General features: G+C 49.4%; 4 protein-coding genes across 4 annotated transcripts; 3 read left to right on the forward strand and 1 right to left on the reverse strand.

Moving 5' to 3' along the window:
- Positions 1–136: 136 nt before the first annotated feature.
- N7537_001822 (uncharacterized protein) lies at positions 137–3,400 on the forward strand (the record flags this gene model as incomplete). Its single annotated transcript, XM_056892880.1, has 4 exons — positions 137–282; positions 1,441–1,483; positions 1,543–1,665; positions 1,772–3,400. 4 exons carry the CDS (start codon positions 137–139, stop codon positions 3,398–3,400), a joined length of 1,941 nt encoding a protein of 646 aa, XP_056757875.1.
- Positions 3,401–3,992: 592 nt separating this feature from the next.
- On the forward strand, positions 3,993–6,373 carry N7537_001823 (aminotransferase-like domain-containing protein; the record flags this gene model as incomplete). The annotated part of the gene is made up of 9 exons (XM_056892881.1): positions 3,993–4,095; positions 4,124–4,440; positions 4,542–4,578; positions 4,658–4,689; positions 4,749–4,791; positions 4,854–5,021; positions 5,079–5,155; positions 5,209–6,033; positions 6,116–6,373. 9 exons carry the CDS (start codon positions 3,993–3,995, stop codon positions 6,371–6,373), a joined length of 1,860 nt encoding a protein of 619 aa, XP_056757876.1.
- A 390-nt stretch (positions 6,374–6,763) lies between these two features.
- N7537_001824 (uncharacterized protein) lies at positions 6,764–16,496 on the reverse strand (the record flags this gene model as incomplete). The annotated part of the gene is made up of 4 exons (XM_056892882.1): positions 6,764–10,396; positions 10,440–16,308; positions 16,358–16,393; positions 16,441–16,496. The coding sequence occupies 4 exons, from the start codon at positions 16,494–16,496 to the stop codon at positions 6,764–6,766; spliced, it is 9,594 nt and encodes a 3,197-aa protein (XP_056757877.1).
- Positions 16,497–16,839: 343 nt separating this feature from the next.
- N7537_001825 (OSTA/TMEM184 family protein) lies at positions 16,840–19,000 on the forward strand (the record flags this gene model as incomplete). Its single annotated transcript, XM_056892883.1, has 7 exons — positions 16,840–16,940; positions 17,025–17,042; positions 17,095–17,148; positions 17,213–17,300; positions 17,359–18,381; positions 18,437–18,792; positions 18,871–19,000. The coding sequence occupies 7 exons, from the start codon at positions 16,840–16,842 to the stop codon at positions 18,998–19,000; spliced, it is 1,770 nt and encodes a 589-aa protein (XP_056757878.1).
- Positions 19,001–19,111: the final 111 nt, after the last annotated feature.

The following is a 19,111-nucleotide window of genomic DNA, read 5'->3' on the forward strand; positions in this document are numbered from 1 at the left end:
TCTCCCTAGGCCGTTGGTTTCCTTCTACCGTAAACTTCGTCCGGCTATTCATTTGCAGTTTCCAGACGAGGAAAGTGGGTAATAGGCCAATTGCTGCATCACACAATATAGTCACAGAGCTGTAAAAATATAAGCAATGTCCAAACTTGTTAAAATGGGCAGACATGTTGCCATGCTGTTGCCATCCACTCATCGCCAGAAGTGCGAGATCGGCTTACAGGCGAAGAGTATCACAAGCCAGATCATGATATTAACAGCAATAATGCTCCAAAGTATTACTCGGTAAGACTTTTGACGGCCAACCAGAGGAGCGCAACAGCAATTGATACTTTGGCTGAGGCCCATATATAGAGCCAGCCACCGTAACTATAGGAGATAGTCACGAGCAGAAAATCTTCTACAAACATTACATACCACAAGTGCTCCTCTATAGATCTCCGTGCTTGTGAAGTCTGCATACATGTGCCTGGTCCCATTCATTGCTAATTATGCAGCAGGCATCAAAATGTATTGAAAGAGTCTATCGGAATTAGGATTCTCTATCAGACCGTGTCACATCATACAGCGCCACTATACGAACGCAGCAACTATCAAGGCATCATCCCAAAAGGCCCGGAGAATATCCAGTCGCACGAAGCTTCGCATTGGAACTGTCACAATGGGGATAGATATCATCACAAGTGAAACGATGAATATGGTGAGACTTCGGCGCAAGATGGGCACCCATTTTGACGCGGCTCTAGTTTCTTCTTCTGCTAAACTAGCATCACGGAAATAGATAAGAAAAACTACTGTAGGTTTTCAAATTTATTTAAACTCGATTTTAAATGATCTTCCCATAGTTGGTGCTTTCTACACTCAGAGGTTATACATTGAAAAGACAATCAAACAGACATCTCGTTTTGTTGGATCAAACTCACTTTTCTCGATCTACTAGCTAAGTCTTCTCCAAGCATGACGTGAATAACCATATTTTAAATGCTTGAAGGTAGGCTGTGTCCAAGAAAGCCTTTGATTACTTCTGTAGGAGCCAGACGAATATGAGCTCTAGTTCGGAGACTGGTTCCCGGCATGAGCTCCTCATCGACTGCGGTTATTGGGTCAAATATGGAGAGAACTTCTCAAAGATTCGGAGATGGTCCTTTCAAATTATGGTATAACCGAGAAATATATAGGCATTGAATTCCTTAGAGGGAGTTGGTGTTCCTTCGGTCCCCCCGCCCTCGGAGTTGTAGCCGAGATCCCAATTTGAGGCTTCCCCGGATCTTGTGCTTTATTAGCAACGTGCTTCCCCTCTCTTCTCTGCTTTATATATCGATATTCAGAGCCCTGGAACACATCCTTTTTACTATTCAACGTTTTATAGTACCATAGAGCCAGCTATGTATGGAGTTCCCCCATTCAAATATTCATATGTCATTTTTACTCACATACTAGAAGGGCTTACACAGCATCTTTTGCTTTCTTCGAAGCCCTCTGGGAGGTATGTACTAGTAACAGCTTGGCTTAGAAAACGTCTAATTCTAACCTTCACAACTTCAGGGTGGCGTCAGCCATGTCTTTGTCAATTTGGGATCAGATCACCCCTCCATCCTTGAGGCGATGGTGAAAGGCCAGAAAGAAAAGAAAGACCAGTTCCCTACAATCATAACCTGTCCCAATGAGGTATATTAACCATTGTATCATGCAACCCACCAAGCTTGGCGGTAGCACTTCGGTTGGAGTTAGGAGTATGAATGAGAGCCCCGCTGACGATGAAATATGTTATTAGATGGTGGCACTTTCCATGGCCGACGGCTACGCCCGACTGACAGGAAATCCACAAGCAGTAATCGTCCATGTCGACGTCGGCACGCAGGGGCTCGGAGCAGCAGTTCATAACGCCTCATGCGGGCGCGCCCCGGTTTTAATCTTCGCGGGTCTATCGCCTTACACAATCGAGGGCGAGATGCGAGGATCACGCACGGAATATATCCACTGGATCCAAGATGTGCCGGATCAGAAGCAAATCGTCTCCCAGTACTGTCGGTACACTGGTGAGATCAAGTCCGGCAAGAACGTTAAGCAGATAGTCAGCCGGGCTTTGCAATTCGCAACTAGTGACCCACAGGGGCCTGTGTACCTCACCGGAGCGCGAGAAGTCATGGAAGAGGATATCGAACCCTATCAGCTAAACCAGGCTGTCTGGGGACCTGTGGCGCCGGCTGCCCTACCAACCTCCGGCGTTGAGTTGATCGCATCGGAGCTTGCGGCTTCGAAGAGCCCTCTTATCATTACTGGGTATTCTGGGAGGCGGTCACAGGCTGTGACCGAACTCGTCGCATTGGCAGATAGTTTCAAGGGAATCCGTGTACTGGACACTGGTGGCAGTGACATGTGCTTCCCTGCTAACCACCCTGGATGGTTGGGACTGAGATACCCAGGTCACCAGGCGGTGGAAACATCCGATCTAATCCTTGTGGTAGATTGTGATGTCCCTTGGGTACCTACCCAGTTCAAGCCGTCTGCGTCAGCCAAGATTATTCACATTGATGTCGACCCTTTGAAGCAACAGATTCCAGTTTTCTACATTCACTCGATGGCTGCGTTCCGTGCCGACACTTCCACTGCGCTCAAGCAAATCAACGATTACGTTGCTTCCCAAGAGTCTCTACAGCAATTCATTGGCTCCGAGGAAAATATCACTATGGGCCAACGCCGAGACGAGGAGTATTCGAAGCGTCGACAAGAGATATCCGATCTAGCTGTGATCCCAGAAGGCGGCAGCGGAGCCTCCTTGAATATCAACTATCTCATGGCTCAGATCCGCCAGGGTGTTCCAATTGATACCATCTGGGCTATTGAGTCCGTGACCATGACGCACTTTGTTGCGGATCAAGTCTCAGCTACCGAACCTAAGTCGTGGATTAACTGTGGAGGTGGCGGTCTCGGTTGGTCTGGCGGTGGTGCGCTTGGTATTAAGCTTGCTAGTGACATGCTGCATGGAGGACGTGGGAAGGGAAAATTTGTCTGTCAGGTTGTTGGTGATGGCACATTCCTCTTTTCGGTACCTGGATCTGTGTACTGGATCGCCCGCCGCTATGGAATCCCCGTTTTGACAATCGTTCTGAACAATAAAGGCTGGAATGCCCCCCGGCGAAGCATGCTGCTCGTTCACCCTGAAGGGGACGGCTCTCGTGCTACGAACGAAGACCTTAATATTTCCTTTGCGCCAACGCCGGATTATGCTGGTATTGCCAAGGCTGCGGCAGGTGGTGAGTTGTGGGCTGGCCGTGCCTCGACTGTTGCTGAGCTCGCCCGAAAGCTTCCAGAAGCTATTCAGAGTGTTCTAGGTGGAAAGGCAGCGGTGCTGGAAGCGCAGCTTGACGGGACTACGGGGAAATATGTGGAAAGTTCGTGAGAACATAAAATTATAGGTTTACATATTTTCAACTATCCTCCACGCCGCCTACATAGTCTATACTATGCATGTGTGGATGTACAACGTAGAGACATAATCTGTCACCTATTTTCTTTTTCTTTGGAAGGTATATAATTGTCAAATACGTATGTAATTTATCAATTAATTAATAGAGTAAAAAAAGAAAGTACTTTATGCTACAAAGTCGACAAGAATGTCGGGCTCCCAAATCATTTAGGGCCTAGCGTAGGTAGTAGTAAACCCCCGGCCCCTCAAGTTCACACCCAAGTACTGAACAAAGAGGTTATCTTTGGCCACAATAGCCAATAGGACTAAAGTAGCCTTTTCTGGCAACATTTTCCTCTCAAAATATCTAATTACGGTTGATATTCTAAATATACCCTAGATCTTTATCATAAATTGATAAAAGAGAGGTAACTCTAATTGGATGTCCCTCACCGATAAAAACACAAGCAAAAGTACCTCGCGCCCTTTGACATGTCAGTGCATACAATCAATAGAAATACACTATACTATCTACCTATCGCTATTGACCCCAAAACACAAAAGCTTATCAAAAGTGGACTGTAATATGAGTCATGTGGTTCGGAGAAAGTTCTCGGGCTGGAGAGACATCGACTTCCGCTCCGCTTTCGCCGAACCCTCTGTAACACCTTGGGATTTCTGTTTCTTTCGTATATATAACCTGCCCTGCTTTCACAGACATACCAGGCCAATACTACTATCAAACTCATAAACCATACCCCCGCAAATCTTATATACCAATCGCCCCTCCGCATACCTCCCCGCATACCCCTCCAATTCCGCGTCCTCCGATCCCGCATTCTACATTTACACCGCTACCCAATATGAGTCCACCGACACCTCTAGATGTCAACCTGGTGGGCGTCACTGATACCTCAGCTGTCCCTATCCCGGAGCCCTTGGCCGTCAATGGCGTGTCTGCATGGAGAGAGAAGACGGCCAAGGTGCCCACTGGCATCGCCGCGGCATCCAACAGTGATATGTTTAAGAGCCCGGTATGATACTTCTGAATTGTGCATAGGCATTGCGAGGATATGGGCCAAAAAACATGGTCGATTGTGGGATGCAGAATGCTGATACTGTCTGGGCGCATTAGATCTGCTATACCAAGCCAAAGGCTAAGCGGTTTGAGCGTATGTCTACCTTGGTTCTTTTCGGATTTATACATTTTCACAATTATTCCAACTTATACTGACTTTCATTCCACCTCAGACCATTTTTCACTCGAAGCCAAGTCTCGCAAGGTTCGCACTCAATTGCGCAATGCGAAGTCCACTTTTGCTAATCCGCTCCCACACCTTAGCCGTCCACTTTGAAGGGTGCCGCTCGTTACCTGAAGAACCCAGGTAATATCACGGAATTATTTTTTTTTGCACGCCGCAATTCATGCGCTAATTGTGTTTCCCAGGTCTTATTTCCCTCGGCGGTGGACTGCCCTCGCCTGAATACTTCCCTATCGAGCACTTGGATATCAAAGTCCCCACTGCCCCCGGATTCTCTCCAGAGGCTACTCGGGAGTCAGGCACGGTTATTCGTGCCGGAAAGCATGATATCCAGGAAGGAACTAGCACCTACGGTGAGTTTCCATTCTCCCTATGCATTAGAAATGGCCATGACTGATTCAATTTCTTAGACTTGGAGATCGCCCTTAACTACGGACAAGCTACTGGAGCTGCACCATTACTTCGTTTTGTCACAGAGCACACTGAAGTGAGTATAAAACACTGGTCCTCTCGTCTATCAGCAGAGACTAATAAAATCAGATCATCCACAGCCCTCCCTACTCTGACTGGCAATGCATCCTGACCGCTGGCAGCACGTATGCCTGGGACTCTGCTCTCCGCGTGTTCTGTGAGCGCGGAGACTACATCCTTATGGAGGAATATACCTTCGCCAGTGCCGTCGAGACCGCCTTCCCCCTGGGCATAAAGGCCGTGGGCATCCCAATGGACGAGCAAGGTCTCATCCCAGAGGGAATGGACGAAATCCTCAGCAACTGGGACGTTGCCGCCCGGGGTGCACGCAAGCCTTGCGTGCTGTACACGATCCCAACAGGCCAGAACCCAACTGGTGCCACCCAGTCCGCGGAACGTCGCCAAGCCGTGTACAAGGTCGCCCAGAAGCACGATCTCATCATCGTCGAGGATGAACCCTACTACTTCTTGCAGATGCAGCCCTATACCAGCGGAGACGCCTCCCCAGTGCCTCCCCCCTCCACCCACGAGGAGTTCATCAAGTCACTTGTCCCCTCGTTCCTGAGCATGGACACCGATGGCCGTGTCGTTCGCCTTGAGTCCTTCTCCAAGGTTATCTCGCCCGGTTCCCGGGTTGGCTGGATCGTCGCCTCCGAGCAGATCATCGAGCGCTTTACCCGTACCTTCGAGGTCTCCTCGCAGAACCCTAGTGGTATTTCCCAGCTCGCACTCTTCAAACTTCTCGATGAGCACTGGGGTCATGCTGGTTACTTGGATTGGTTGATCAACCTGCGCATGTCGTACACTGCTCGTCGTGACTCGCTTGTCCACGCCTGCGAGAAGCACCTGCCCCGCGAAATCGCTCACTGGGAAGCCCCCGCGGCTGGCATGTTCGTAAGTTTTATCCCGTCTTTCGTATCCTCTCTTTTTATTCCGTTCACTTGTCATCCTGGAAAAATACTAATTTATTAACCAGCACTGGGTGGAAATCGACTGGCACAAGCACCCCGGCGTTGCCGCCGGCAAGACTCACGCCGCTATTGAAGAAGAGATCTTCCTGTCTGCTGTGAATGAAGGTGTCCTCGTCTCCCGTGGCAGCTGGTTCAAACCCGACCACGATGTTGCCGAGAAGAAGATGTTCTTCCGTGCGACCTTCGCTGCTGCTTCGTCGGAGAAGATTGACGAGGCTATCTCGCGCTTCGCTGGGTCTCTGCGCGCTCAGTTTGGCCTGTAAACGGGTTCTCTACCCACGACTTTGACGAATCTCTTTTATTAGAAAGAGGGTGCATTAAAATGGTTAGTTTTGCGATTTTAGATGGTAGATATGGCGGTTTTGTAAACGGGTAGTTTTTCATTGTCTTCCAGAGAACAAAAATTGCATTCTCAACTTCATCTCTTTTTGGTCAACTTATGAATTCATAGTCAATAATTCTACTGTTTTGTTCTTCTATCCGGGATTCAACATTGAGTCGAAAGAATAGTATATCTATCATTAATGATGTGATGTAATAATGTACAAAAACAACAATGGTATCAGGCAATAAAACAAAAAAAGTAACAATAAAGGATGGGAAAGTCCAAATGAACCAAGAGTATTCAAAAGGAGCATCTCCAAAAGAGAAGATCACGACCCCAGAATCTTGCCATAAGCATCCTCGACCTCCTTAGCAATCTCCAACAGCGTAACAATAATGATCTGGTGTGTCACATTAGGCAGCTTATCACGCTGCAACCCAATCCACTCCAACGGCGGCGTAGCCTCACCCATATCCCGAAGCTGCGGCGTCTCAATAACCGGAGGCTCAAGCGCAGTATATGTATACCGGGACTGAGGCACATTGACAACCGCAGTAATCTTCTCCTGCTGCTCAGGGCTAGCACCACCTCCTTCACCACCACCACTACCCGGTCCACCAGTGATGCGGACTGCAGATGGCGGCAAGGGCTTACCAAGTCGCGACGCAAGGGCCCGGGAGTGCGTTTCCCACATATCGCGGATGAAGCTGATGCGCGAATAGTTCCATCCGACGTCGACTTTGCCCTCGAACGTGCTGCGGAATATGTAGTCTATCTGATGGGTTCCTGGTGCCTGCCAGGTTTCCATGCTCGCGACTAGTCGGGGCACTTTGAGGATTGTTCCGCCGCGGGATGCGGCGGCTCGCTCCGCGATCTCGTCAACTGAGAGCTCGTCCAGTTGCGCGGATGTGGGTCGTGTTATGCCGGATAGTGCTACGCGAAGTTGGCCTAGTGTCAGGCCTAGGGCGCTGTGGATTTTGTTGGCTTCGAGCGAGACGGCGAAGCGGGCTTCGGCGTCGTAGGCTTCTACCTTGAAGATTTGGTTGTCGAAGAATGAGCTGGGGAATGCTCCTAGATTGACGTGCCGGATCTTCACGACGACTCCAGTATGTAGAGAGATGGGGGCTTTTTCGAATTGGTCTTCGTCTTTCTTTGCTAGATCCTTGGCGCTGACATCGAGCCGCTCGGTGAGGACAGAAGACTTCCGACGGAGATACCGCTCTACCTCGCGTAGTGATGCTTTGTAGGCTGCTTGGACGTCTTGGATCAAGCGTTGCCATGCCTGGAACAGTGCCAATGTTTGTGATGCTGTCAGAGATGTGCAGAATAGCTGAAGTTTGTCGCCTTCCAGGATACTGAAAAGGCGCTGGTTCTGCGCGCCGGATGTGTTTCGAACATTGTACATCAAGAAGTTGAACCTGGCGATCTGTGCAACAAGGAAGGGTTGATAGTCGAATGACACCTTGGCTTGGAGGTGATGGAAGGCAATCGTGGCTTGAATCAACGGTGTGTGTCCTGTCTCACGCGAGTCCTCGGGCCATTCGATGGAGGTGTGGATTTTCAGTTTTCCAAGTTCGGCAATTCCACTCATGCGACCTTTACCCTCGATCGCAATTGAGCCGAAATTGATACACATGTTCTGTTCACTGTCCGAGGTCTTGCTGGTAGACACCCACAGATCAACAATGGCAAATTGTGCCTTGCCCAGGGTCGAGCCCAAATCGAGTTGAATTTCGACCTTCTCAATCGCGATGGTAGTGTTCCAGGGAAATGCGGACGCCGATGCAACCTGCTGGTACCGCTGCACGATATAGGTTTGCGTTTCGGACGGTTCTGGCTGGATGGTCTCACCCGAGTTGGTTTCATTGTCGGACGGAAGCCAGATCTCCTTGAAGAGCAAAGAGTCTTGAACTTGTTTGGCATTGACTGCGACCTTCATGGGACTGACACGCAAAATAGCTGACATTCCGTTCATTCGGCCAAGGTGCTTGCTGTTCATCAAGGACAGCACCATGGACTTGACCTCAAAGCTTGCGGTTGATTCATTGGAGTAAACATGCTTTACAGATGCTTCCAGGCTGTTGAAAGCCAAAGAGAGAGCAAGGAACCGGCCCTGCTCTTCCGATAGGACTGTGTTGACAGTCACGTAGACACTCTCAAACCTTGCAGTAGCTGCGACTCTTGCAATAGGCTGGCAGCTTAAGCTAAACTCCTGTTTGCAAAACAGCAATCCCAGGTTGACCCGGCATCGACCGAGGATGCTAGTTGGATCGGTGGCATTAAATGGCTTCTCCTGTATTGGTTTCTGTGACTGTAACTTCGCTGCTGAAGATAGTCTTCGAGACTGGCCCTGCTGGTTGCCCATGATCTCCTTGACTGTGGCGGTCATTTGCTTGACTAGAGGAACAAGGGTTGGGTACAATGTATTCGTCGAGGGGTCAACCTTCAACTCTGCATTCAGTGCCGGATCATCTGTACCGTTGTCCTCGAATTGGACTTTGAGCGCCACTCCCGGTGCTCGGAGGGTTGCTGTGGTCGCAGCATCGCCTTGGACATATTGGCCATATTTTGCGTCGGAGAGTCGGCTACCCTTCCATGTGGCCGCTAACAACGTCTGGTGATCATGGCCAAGTTTTCCTTGAAGCGTGACAGTAGCGCCCGCAAAGTCAACATCGACTAGGAGAGATCGCAGTCGTCTGTTGCCGAAAAGGCTGCCATTTTTGTTGGTATTGGTGTTTTCGGGAGATTCTGCTCTGGTTGCCCAAATAGCCTTGCCTTCACGAAGCGCCTCGCTTGCAGTAGCAATTGAGTCTTGTATCATACTAGCCGGAATAATAAACTCTGACGTAGCGCGTATGTCGAGAGATTTGCCAGCTGCTTGGAAAGCAAGCCACACTTCCTTCCCTTTGGAGGAATATGCTACGTTGAAGACCAGCTCTGGCATAAGGGCTGAATTGAGCGAGCGCTTTCTTTTTTCCGCTCCGAATGGTACCATCTGAAGTTGCATGTTTTCAATTCGAAGTTTGGCTGCGTTCTTCTTCTTGTTAGACAGTTCCACTTGCTGGATTGAAAAGACCAAGTCTTCGGGCTGTCGACCGGATTTGGTGTGCATCGTGGTCATATTCCAAGCGATTTGAATGGTCCGGAACTGTAAAGAGTAAAGAGCATTAAGGAACGTTTCCGGGGTGGAATCATCGTTGAGGTGGATTTCGGGGGCTGCGGTGGCTCCGTCTTTTATATCGATGTTGCCACCATGTCTTAATTTCCGAAGACGCTTGACTTCATGGGACAGGTCCAGAGTCTTGATGCGCTCTTGTGTGTAGACAGCAATGTCGACCACGAGAGCTGCTGTCTCAGCGAAAAGTTCGATATCGAACTTGTCACTGGTGAAATGGTATGCTCTGGTGATCTCCCCATTTTCACGGACCGCGGAGGTTCCCTGAAGCTTCACCCCAGCAGAGAATTCTCCATATGATTGACTGCCAGCCTTTTCTTGTCTTCGGAGCTGAAATCTGATTTGAGAGGCATCGATATTGAACTCGGGGTGCTCCATGGAGTATCCCCGGTCTAATCCGTTTTGAAGTCGCATACGCATCATCCCAAGGCTGAAGATCATCTCCGCAGAGTAATCTTTGCTATTGAGGCCAGGTGCAATGGCATGAATCTCGAATCCAGCCATTGTAAGACGGGATTTGTAGAGGATCTCCTGTCCACTAGATGTTGGTTTGGGGGTTGGGGATACCTTCTGTAGTGACAGCACGTCCTTCAAATGTAACTGGAGAACATCTAAATTCTGCTTCAGATCACAAATCAGATGGGAGACATCAGGTCCTGTCAAAACAGCAAGGAGACTGCGCACAGAACTAGCCTCTAGGCGAATGAGTTCAATCGTGACATCAACCTCCACTTCCTTGCGCTCCGATGATAGGTTAGCAAGGACTCGCCCGTTTACGGGGGATCTCTAGCATTGACAAGACATTGAATCTGTCGCCTTCGCCCGATACAAACATGTGCGAGTTCTTCTTCACATCAAAATCAACTTCGATTTTGGATGCCTCTGCGGGCATCACTGACATGCGAGCGACCTCGCCTGACACAAGGTAGGTCAAAGATGGTAGAAGGCTAAACGTCAGCCGATAGTCTTCTAAGAACATTGCCACATGGAAGGTGTCACAGGTGGGTTTGTTCGGTCCGAGGCTCTGTCCCGATCCCGGCTCCGGTACTTTGACACTATCCATAAGCTGCCGGATGTATCTGACTTCATCTGCGATAAGTCTGTCTACTGTATGTGCCAAACTGACAGGGTCTTCTTTCATGTCATAACGAAGCTTCCTGCAGGACGCAGCAAGCTTCCAATCGTGTCTGCACTCGTTGTCATCTTCCTCTAATCCAAGCGAAAGGTACATGTATGGGTCAACAATTCTTGACAACATCAGAGTCATGGATTGACTTTGAAGCTCAGATGAGCATCCTTCAGCGGTGAACAATACAGCGAGGTCTTCGTGTTTTGATGTGTTGGTACCAAACGATTTATGAACGATCGATCCCCGGAGAGCTTTCGCTATCAAAGCAAGCTTAATATTGATACCATCGAGAGTGATGGAGCCAAAATCAGTGCCAAACACGAATTGCAGCTCAGTTGGTGTCTTCTCCTGGACCTTGTCACTAGGGACATGACCCGGTGAGGATTCAAGTGTGATATTCGACATGACCTTGATCACCCCTTCAACAAGGTCCAGAATTTCCCAGCGAAACCTCAGGGCTGTTGATCCGCAATAAGACTGCAAGGTGATGAGTTTCTTGCCCCGCCCCTCTTCACCTTTAGGCGACTCTGGGGCAATTGATGCAACAGTGGACAAATTCCCTATGATCAAGTCGCTTTCTCTCGGACCAGGATCCATGGAGAACCGGAATGTTTGGACTGTGGAGGATAGGAATATTGAAGCCTGGGCAGTCTGCTGTTCAGTGGCGTGCGGCCAAACGCGGCGCATGGCATAGCTTTTGGCAACATGTGCCAGGTCCCAAGCTCGCCAGTGGTCAAAGCCAGATAATACAGCCTTTTTGGCATCCGCCGGCAGAGGGAAATTGTCACACAAGCATTCCTGCTCCAACTCGCGCTTGTGATGAGCAGGTAGACCTTTGTAAATCTTGCGAATACGAGATATGATTTTCCATGAGTCATGCTGCCGCAGATGATTCGAAGAAACCCTAAGCACGTAAGATATGCGAGCAAGGAATATTGGATCCGGTATATCAGTAGCCGATTGGGTGAGGGAGTACAAGAGGTACTGTAGGCGCTTCTCGCTGGACGTTAAAAGCTGTTGAAAGGATGACGCGACGGAATCAAACATGGTCGTCGCTCGACGAACGAGAAAAGCAAGACGCTCCACAGACTTCGCTGATGTCATTGTATTGAATGTTCGCATCTGAAGATTAGAGCGAACCTTGGGCGAGGTCACGAGCCAAAAATTCATCTCATCCATGTGAGAGTTGAACACGGCTTTTTCGTGGAAAGAATCTGCTCGACTACCCTCGATAGAAATTGAGACGTGGTCCGCTGCCGCATGAACCGTCATATCTTGTTTGAGACCTTCAAGCAGATCACCTTTCCGACGTTGAACCTTTCTCCGGAACTCAGTATGCAGACGACGGATCTCAATGCTGTATTCATCTCGGAACTCGACCTGTTTGTTGTTGGGGGCCTCAGACAAGTCAACTAGTCGTAATTGAATGGAGGGAACACGAAGAGCAAGAGCTGTTGAAATTTTCGGCTGGCTCATGGCGTTGTCATAGCCAACGATGCTCGATATCACACCCTTTTGAAGTGAGTCAATGATTCGTGTTGGATGCTTTGGTTCCAACCCGTCCAGTACGGTAGCTAGACTCAGAAGGAATTTGGGAGTACAAAATCCTCGGATACCAAGCGGGAGGTCGCACGCAAGATTTGTGTATTTCGTTTGATCATCATCAAAAGTGAGAAACACAGACTTTTGATTCATTGCAGAGTCTTCACCCATTGTGTTATCTTCATCCGTAAATGGCAACGGAAGCTCAGATGTATCCAGATCGAACTTGTAGTACGAGAAATGTGGCATTATCCACGGGTTTGCGTCCCTTGTCGGAGAAGACGAGGATGCGCCTGCCCGAGGCCCGAAGTTTGATCCATCTCTCGACCGGTCTGTTCTTGAGACAGACGGGCTCGATCCTCGGGTGGACAGAAAAGGACGTGATTTGGTTACTGGATCCGAGGCTGCTCTGGGGTTGTTGGCTGGGTATATCCGAACACTCTTCATGCTTGATGCTTCTGACTGGACAAGGAAGCTCTTGACGCTTCTTGTGGTATGGGGCCGTGAAGGTCCCTGGTATGACAGTGCATCAACAGAATCCATCCTGCCATCAATAGGCTCAGGCATTGAAGGTATGGCCATGGTTGGAGGGAACACGTCGTCTTCGGGGGGAAGCGTTGAAGTTGGGCCAGTCTCTTCCCAGTCGAAAAGTAACCACTGTGCCCTGTGAGTCCGTTGATCATGGATTTTAATATGCTCTTGCTGAAGTCGTCGACTTTCGGCAATATCAGATTTACGCAAAGCCATTTTCAGCCCTATTGTGAGTTGGAAAAGACCAATCGGGGAGATCATTTCTCCCGCTGATGGGTTGTACCGAGAGACATATCGACGATCAACGGCAGCGATCGAGATATCCGGAATGAGAAGGCTCATACGTTTCGAAAACTTGGTGTTTGCCCAGTCGTTGAAGTTCACATTCAAGGGCCGTGTGCTCAAAATCACAGCTGTTTGATCCAGTAGCACAGAAACATGAATAGAGTCAATCTTGGCTCTCAAGAAAGTCACGTCAAATAGAATATCCGGGAACAGCATTGGCAACGCATTTTCCTCGTTGTCAAACGAGAAATCAAAGGTCTTCAAAGATGAAGCCAAACAAGCCAAGAACTCGGTGGAGCATTCTCCGACAATTCTACCGACTTCAAAATCCCAATTACAAACGTAGGTTGGTTCAAGCGGGGGCAAACCAAACAGACGATGGCCGTAAACTGAGATTCCATCGATGAACAGCTGAGTGCTAGAGATAGTGGAAGGGCCATCCAGCTGGGTGGTCTCCAAATCAATTTTCAGCGGGGTAATGGAGAATTGCAAGTCCATATAGTAGTTGGTGAAACGCAAATCCGCTTCCAGTGAGGCTGCGCTAAGTCCCATGCACTTTGAGTGATCATAGATATTCACAGGAAGTAAAGCACGGGGGCCGTCAACCGCGACGCGCACAAGCACATCCATGTCATTTGACTTCCGGTTTGGGTTGATTCCTGTGGGATTTGACGGTGGCTCGTTGGCATAGACCAGCTCTTGATATTCTTCAAGGGTCTTGAAGTGCATCTCCTCGCCAAAATAGTTCTCTCTGATTGACATGAAACTCTTGATTAAGAATCCAAAAAGGTATAGGCGAGGTGAAGTTCCATCGATATTGAGCACCAGCGTGTCAGTCAGTTCCGGGGATGTTGATTGAAAGTAGTTATAGGAGCCGTCAATGAACAAATTGTCGAGGGTGGCCATGGTTTTCTGTGGCAAAAATTCATGTAAGGTATCCCACAGAGGAGTTGTGTAGTCCACGCCGCCGTCTTCAAGGTTGACCCTAAACTCGATAGCATTCTGTTCAGATTGGTATTTGTTCAATGGTATCATGACATTCGACGTCAGGCGCTTGCCTTTGATGACAATGAATCGGTTGTCCTCTAGATCCGAAGGATTGCTGATGATGTTTCGGTCGTTGACATTGATGTAAAGTTGAAAGTCGGAGAAATTGAGATCGAGGTTGTAGATGAAAGGGACGAATGCGTAGTAGTCCGAAGGCGGTCCCGAAGCCCAGTCACTTACAAGATCTGTGAGAAGGAATATATGATCACGTAGGAGAAACAGCTGTAGGTCCTGACTTTCGGCAGTAAATTTCCAGGAACGAAGACTATTCCAGGAGAGTGGATTGGACAGATCACAATTGACCTGTTGCCGAGGACATTGCCAGAGCAAGCCATGATTGATGCTAGATGATAATCTTGACTCGCACAAGTCTATACTAAGTTCATTGCGAAACCCTGCGCTTGATCCCACCATATCCATGGTATAATTTATGGTAGAGTCGGCGGCAACACAAAGGGAGAGCCACCCAAATGGACGAATTTCAGGGCCAAGGTAGCCTTTTTCACCTTCTTTAGCTCGAGCATTCTTCTGGTCATTTGGCTTTTTTGCTCTCGATGCACCCCCAACGGCATCAGCTCGACCCTTCCATTGCCAATCTTTGGAAGGCTCTCGTGTCGGAATGCGCAATGTCAATTCCTTGTTAATCTCCACGCGCAGCCTGAATGCCGTGCTTTGTCGCAGAACACCGGGGGCTAGCTGCTCTGTCGGCTCAGCGCTGCGATAGAAGTTCGGAAAAAAGACATTCTGCAGGCCAATCCGCTCCCTATCAGCCCATGGTCCGTAATTTATCACACCGCCGTCAATCTTGAGGTCAATCCCCCATTCCGGAGAAGGAGCATAATTGATATTGTTATCCATTGGCTGAGACCGAACAGTTGACGTTGGTTCAATAATCACTCGCCCAGGGACGTCCCAAAAGTAGGCTATATTCAAGCTAGGGCTATCCACGATGGTCGAAAATCTGCCATATTCGACTGAGTTCCATTTTTCATGGTCATCCTCGGTATATTCGTCCAGATACCGAGAGAGACCAGTCCAGCGGACCTCAGGAAACTCTGCCTGGCTTCTCGGCATACTATTGGTGTGTCTGCCATCGTCATGGAACGATTCGACTGATGTCTGGAAATACGGGACCAATTCTCGAATGCTGTGCCATACTCTGCGCCTCTGGAATTGATAGTTGAAGATATTTTGCGGTTTTTTCTTCGATTCGGGCTCTTTCTCTTGCGCCGCAGCTAGGTCTTTCGCAGTCGCCGACTGGTTCTGCTTGAAGTCCGGGTTTGGCCGCATTTGAATCACTGGATTATTGAGTTGAAATGAAAATATTTGACGGTACAAATCAAGAGGGCCCGAATTGGAAGCGTCGAAGGTACCCGTTCCAGTGTCGAATGTCGTTGTCAAGACAGATCGGGTATGCTCATTTCCCATGACGATGGCGCCTCTCTGACAATCCAGCTTTACAGGCAGGAGTTGTAACATGTTGGATATAGGGTCCGATAGTTCTGATTCACGAATAGTAGTCCTCTGTGACGCAACCCCGCCTCTCTCACTCATGCTGCGCTCTGACATGGGTTTCACGGTTGGTTGATGGCCAGGTGTATTTTCGAAATTGAAGGCGTTGCTTACGTTGCCATCTTCGGCTGTCCCGTGAGACCCTGGGGGGGTTGAAATATCGTCATCTAAATCAACATTTTTGGGAGAGTACCCAAACCCAGCAAGGATACTGTCATAAGCGGGAGTCCGGTTGTAGATGAACCATTCAAGGCCATAGGTGTTGATGGTAATCCGGCACGGCAATTCGGTCGTCTTTCCCATGCCACCTTGCTCCCCAAGACTGTGGTCTGTGCCATCGTGCGGGGGTCGCGCATGTCCTTTCCTTGGGGTATGATGAGCAAGGCTAGCCTTGCGTCGAATTCCTGTCAAGTCATTTCGCTCGACTGTACGGGTCCAATAGCGCCATGTTATAAATCCTCCATGAATGAAGATCGTCTCGTTCACGCCATGGTACCGAATGCCTTTGAAGAAGATTCTCCCACCAAGCAGGGAGACTTGAAGTGCGTTTATATCAACATAGGCGCGGTAGTAATGCCAGGTGTATGCTCGAATTGCGTAAGAGATGAGGTTTGCGAAAAGCCGATTGAAGTAGAGCAAAAAGAACAGAGCGCTATGCTGGTGATTAGCGCAATCCAGCGGCGTTGAACGGCGCAACTTACAGAATACAAGAGACAATGAGTTCCAAGAGGAAAAACCTAAATCTATTAGTACAACAGCCATGGCCCAAGCAGCGATTCCATACCAATTGAAGCTTGGATCCGGCGTCAGGAAGGCCGATGTCAAGCTTGTACTACCCATCTCTCTCCACCAACTAACATGGACAGCGTCAGCGCGATAGAACGCGAATGACGAGTCAAAATTGACCTGTCAATCATCGACACCAAACTGGCTGGGTCAAATATCCTGGAAGCCGCAAGGTGAGGACGTTGTTTAGGAAGTCTGAGAGCGGTGTCACGAGAAGATCGTCATCGGACAACACGCCTCCTCATTCCGAGCCAACATTTCTTCAGCTTGATTTCCCCCCCATTTTGGTCTTGACCAACATGTTTTGCCCCTCTATCGTCTCCGCGGAATGAGCTGGATTATCTCCGCAGGCAGAAATCGGTCCCCAAACCGTGCTTGTCCCTAATTTTCAGCAATCATGACGACTGCAACTGGGGGAGGAACAGGCTCCAGCCTGGCACGCGCCATTATCATTGTCACAGGTGTTTCGGCTTTGGTTTCTTCTCTATTGTCATTTTTGTGAGTCTAATCTATCTTGTGTATCCTAACTCAAGGGCGCGATCGTTGTAGACTCCCAGGCTAACATGTTGTCTCCAATCGCAGGTCCATATGGTTTCAAGCGTACGAGCTCATACCGTCCCAATCCCAGAACCACAGCTCACAGCATATCTAGCAAAAACTACCGGAAACCCTTACTCCAACGCTATGTGGTGCGCATATTGTTGATGTCAGTATCGGCTCGAGTATCAGCTCAGGGGGCAAGGATAAAGAGCAGTGCTAATAGAGCTTAGGGTCCCGATCTTCGCAGTATCATCATGGACGAGCATCATATCGCTAAGGGCGGCTCAATTTCTGGATCCTGTTCGCGACATCTACGAGGTATGTGGGGTCGTGGTCGACTGTCAGACAGGCCCGTATTAACGGATGGCATTGGCAGGCATTCACAATCTATACCTTCTTCCAGCTCCTCATAAACTTCCTCGGCGGCGAGCGGGCCGTGATTATCATGGCCCATGGCCGCCCTCCTATCTCCCATGCTTGGCCTCTCAACCACTGCCTCCCAAAGATTGACATCTCGGACCCTCACACATTCCTCGCTGTCAAACGTGGTATCCTGCAGTACGCTTGGTTGAAGCCCATTCTGGCTCTCGCCTCCATCATAATGAAGGCAACCGACACTTATCAAGAGGGCTATATTGGGCTGAGCTCTGGATACCTCTGGACAGGTATCATATATAATGTCAGCGTCACGATCAGTCTCTACTCTCTTGCCATGTTCTGGGTGTGTCTGCATGACGATCTCACGCCATTCCGCCCAGTCCCCAAATTCCTATGCGTCAAACTCATTATTTTTGCCTCATATTGGCAAGGTTTTTTCTTATCTATCCTGCAGTGGCTGGGGGCGCTTGGTAATGTTGCTGGGTACACCCCCGACAACCTTGCAGCAGCCATTCAGGACAGTCTCATCTGCTTTGAGATGCCATTATTCGCTATGGCTCACTGGTATGCATTTTCGTGGCACGATTATGCAGACCCGACCGTATCAGCTGCACGCATGCCCGTAAAATACGCGCTGCGAGACGCCTTTGGCGGGCGGGATTTGGTTGAAGACACCAAGTTCACCATTCGCGGTAAGAATTACGGATACCGGGTCTTCGATTCGGGTGATAATATCATCCCGCATGAGGAGTCAGGGTCGCGCGTCAAGCGAGTAATGGCCGGCATGAGGTATGAGCGTGGAGGTAAGGCAAAATATTGGATTCCCAAACCGGGTGAAGCCAACAGCCGCACGCCTCTGCTGGGCGGCGAACACAGTGCGCGCGGCCCCAGGAGTGAACGGGCCAGTCAACCCTCGAGAGAGAGATACCGATCTTATAGTGATATCGATGAGACTGCAATGGATGACGAGGATGAGCGACTATTCCTCAATGCTCGCGCACTAGAATTTGGAGACTGGAATGTAAGTCATGCTGATGCAGGGTGTTCGTTGTGACTGCCATGCTGACCGCGCATAGTACCCAGTGATTACCGCCAACGAGGTGCCAAGAGACCAACGGTTGCCACCCTCGCGAAGAAATCAAGATTCAAACCGCGGGGCAGATGTCAAAAAGGCCCGCAGGCAAAGAAAAACTCGCGCGGCAGATGGTGAGAGCAGAAAAAGTCCCAAGCCGAAGTCCAATAAACCTGGCCCAAGCTCGGCGACTCCCGGTCCCTTGCAGCGAAACGTCAGCTCCACCAGTTCCAGCGGTACGCAGCGCAACCAACTGGTTGACCTTGTTGTCGAGAATACAGAAGCCGAGGAAGAATACCGTGCTCAAATACGGCGAGCGTATGGCTCTGCCTGGGCAGAGCCTGAACCTCGACGATTCTCGTAAGTTCCCAAATCATTGGCGGGCAGCAGCCCTCGAGATCTTAGGGCAACGTTAACAATCCCGGCTCCAATTTCCAGAACAATCTCCGGAGAGCCAATCGAAGAGGAGGCCGAAGCCGACTCGACACAGCCAGAGTCAGATCATAACGAAGATCGGCCTAAATGGGCCTACGACGGTTTAGAACAGGACAATGTATGGGGCAAATAGCGCGTTCTATAGTGTATTTTACCTTTCGATGCATCCTGGATTATGATCATCTGCCTTTTTTACTCATTTACTCATTCTCGGTCTGGTATATTTGTATCTGTGTTCTGTATA

Source organism: Penicillium hordei (assembly GCF_028827395.1).
Source record: "Penicillium hordei strain IBT 12815 chromosome Unknown utg000001l_segment0_segment0, whole genome shotgun sequence".
Lineage (NCBI taxonomy): Eukaryota > Fungi > Ascomycota > Eurotiomycetes > Eurotiales > Aspergillaceae > Penicillium > Penicillium hordei.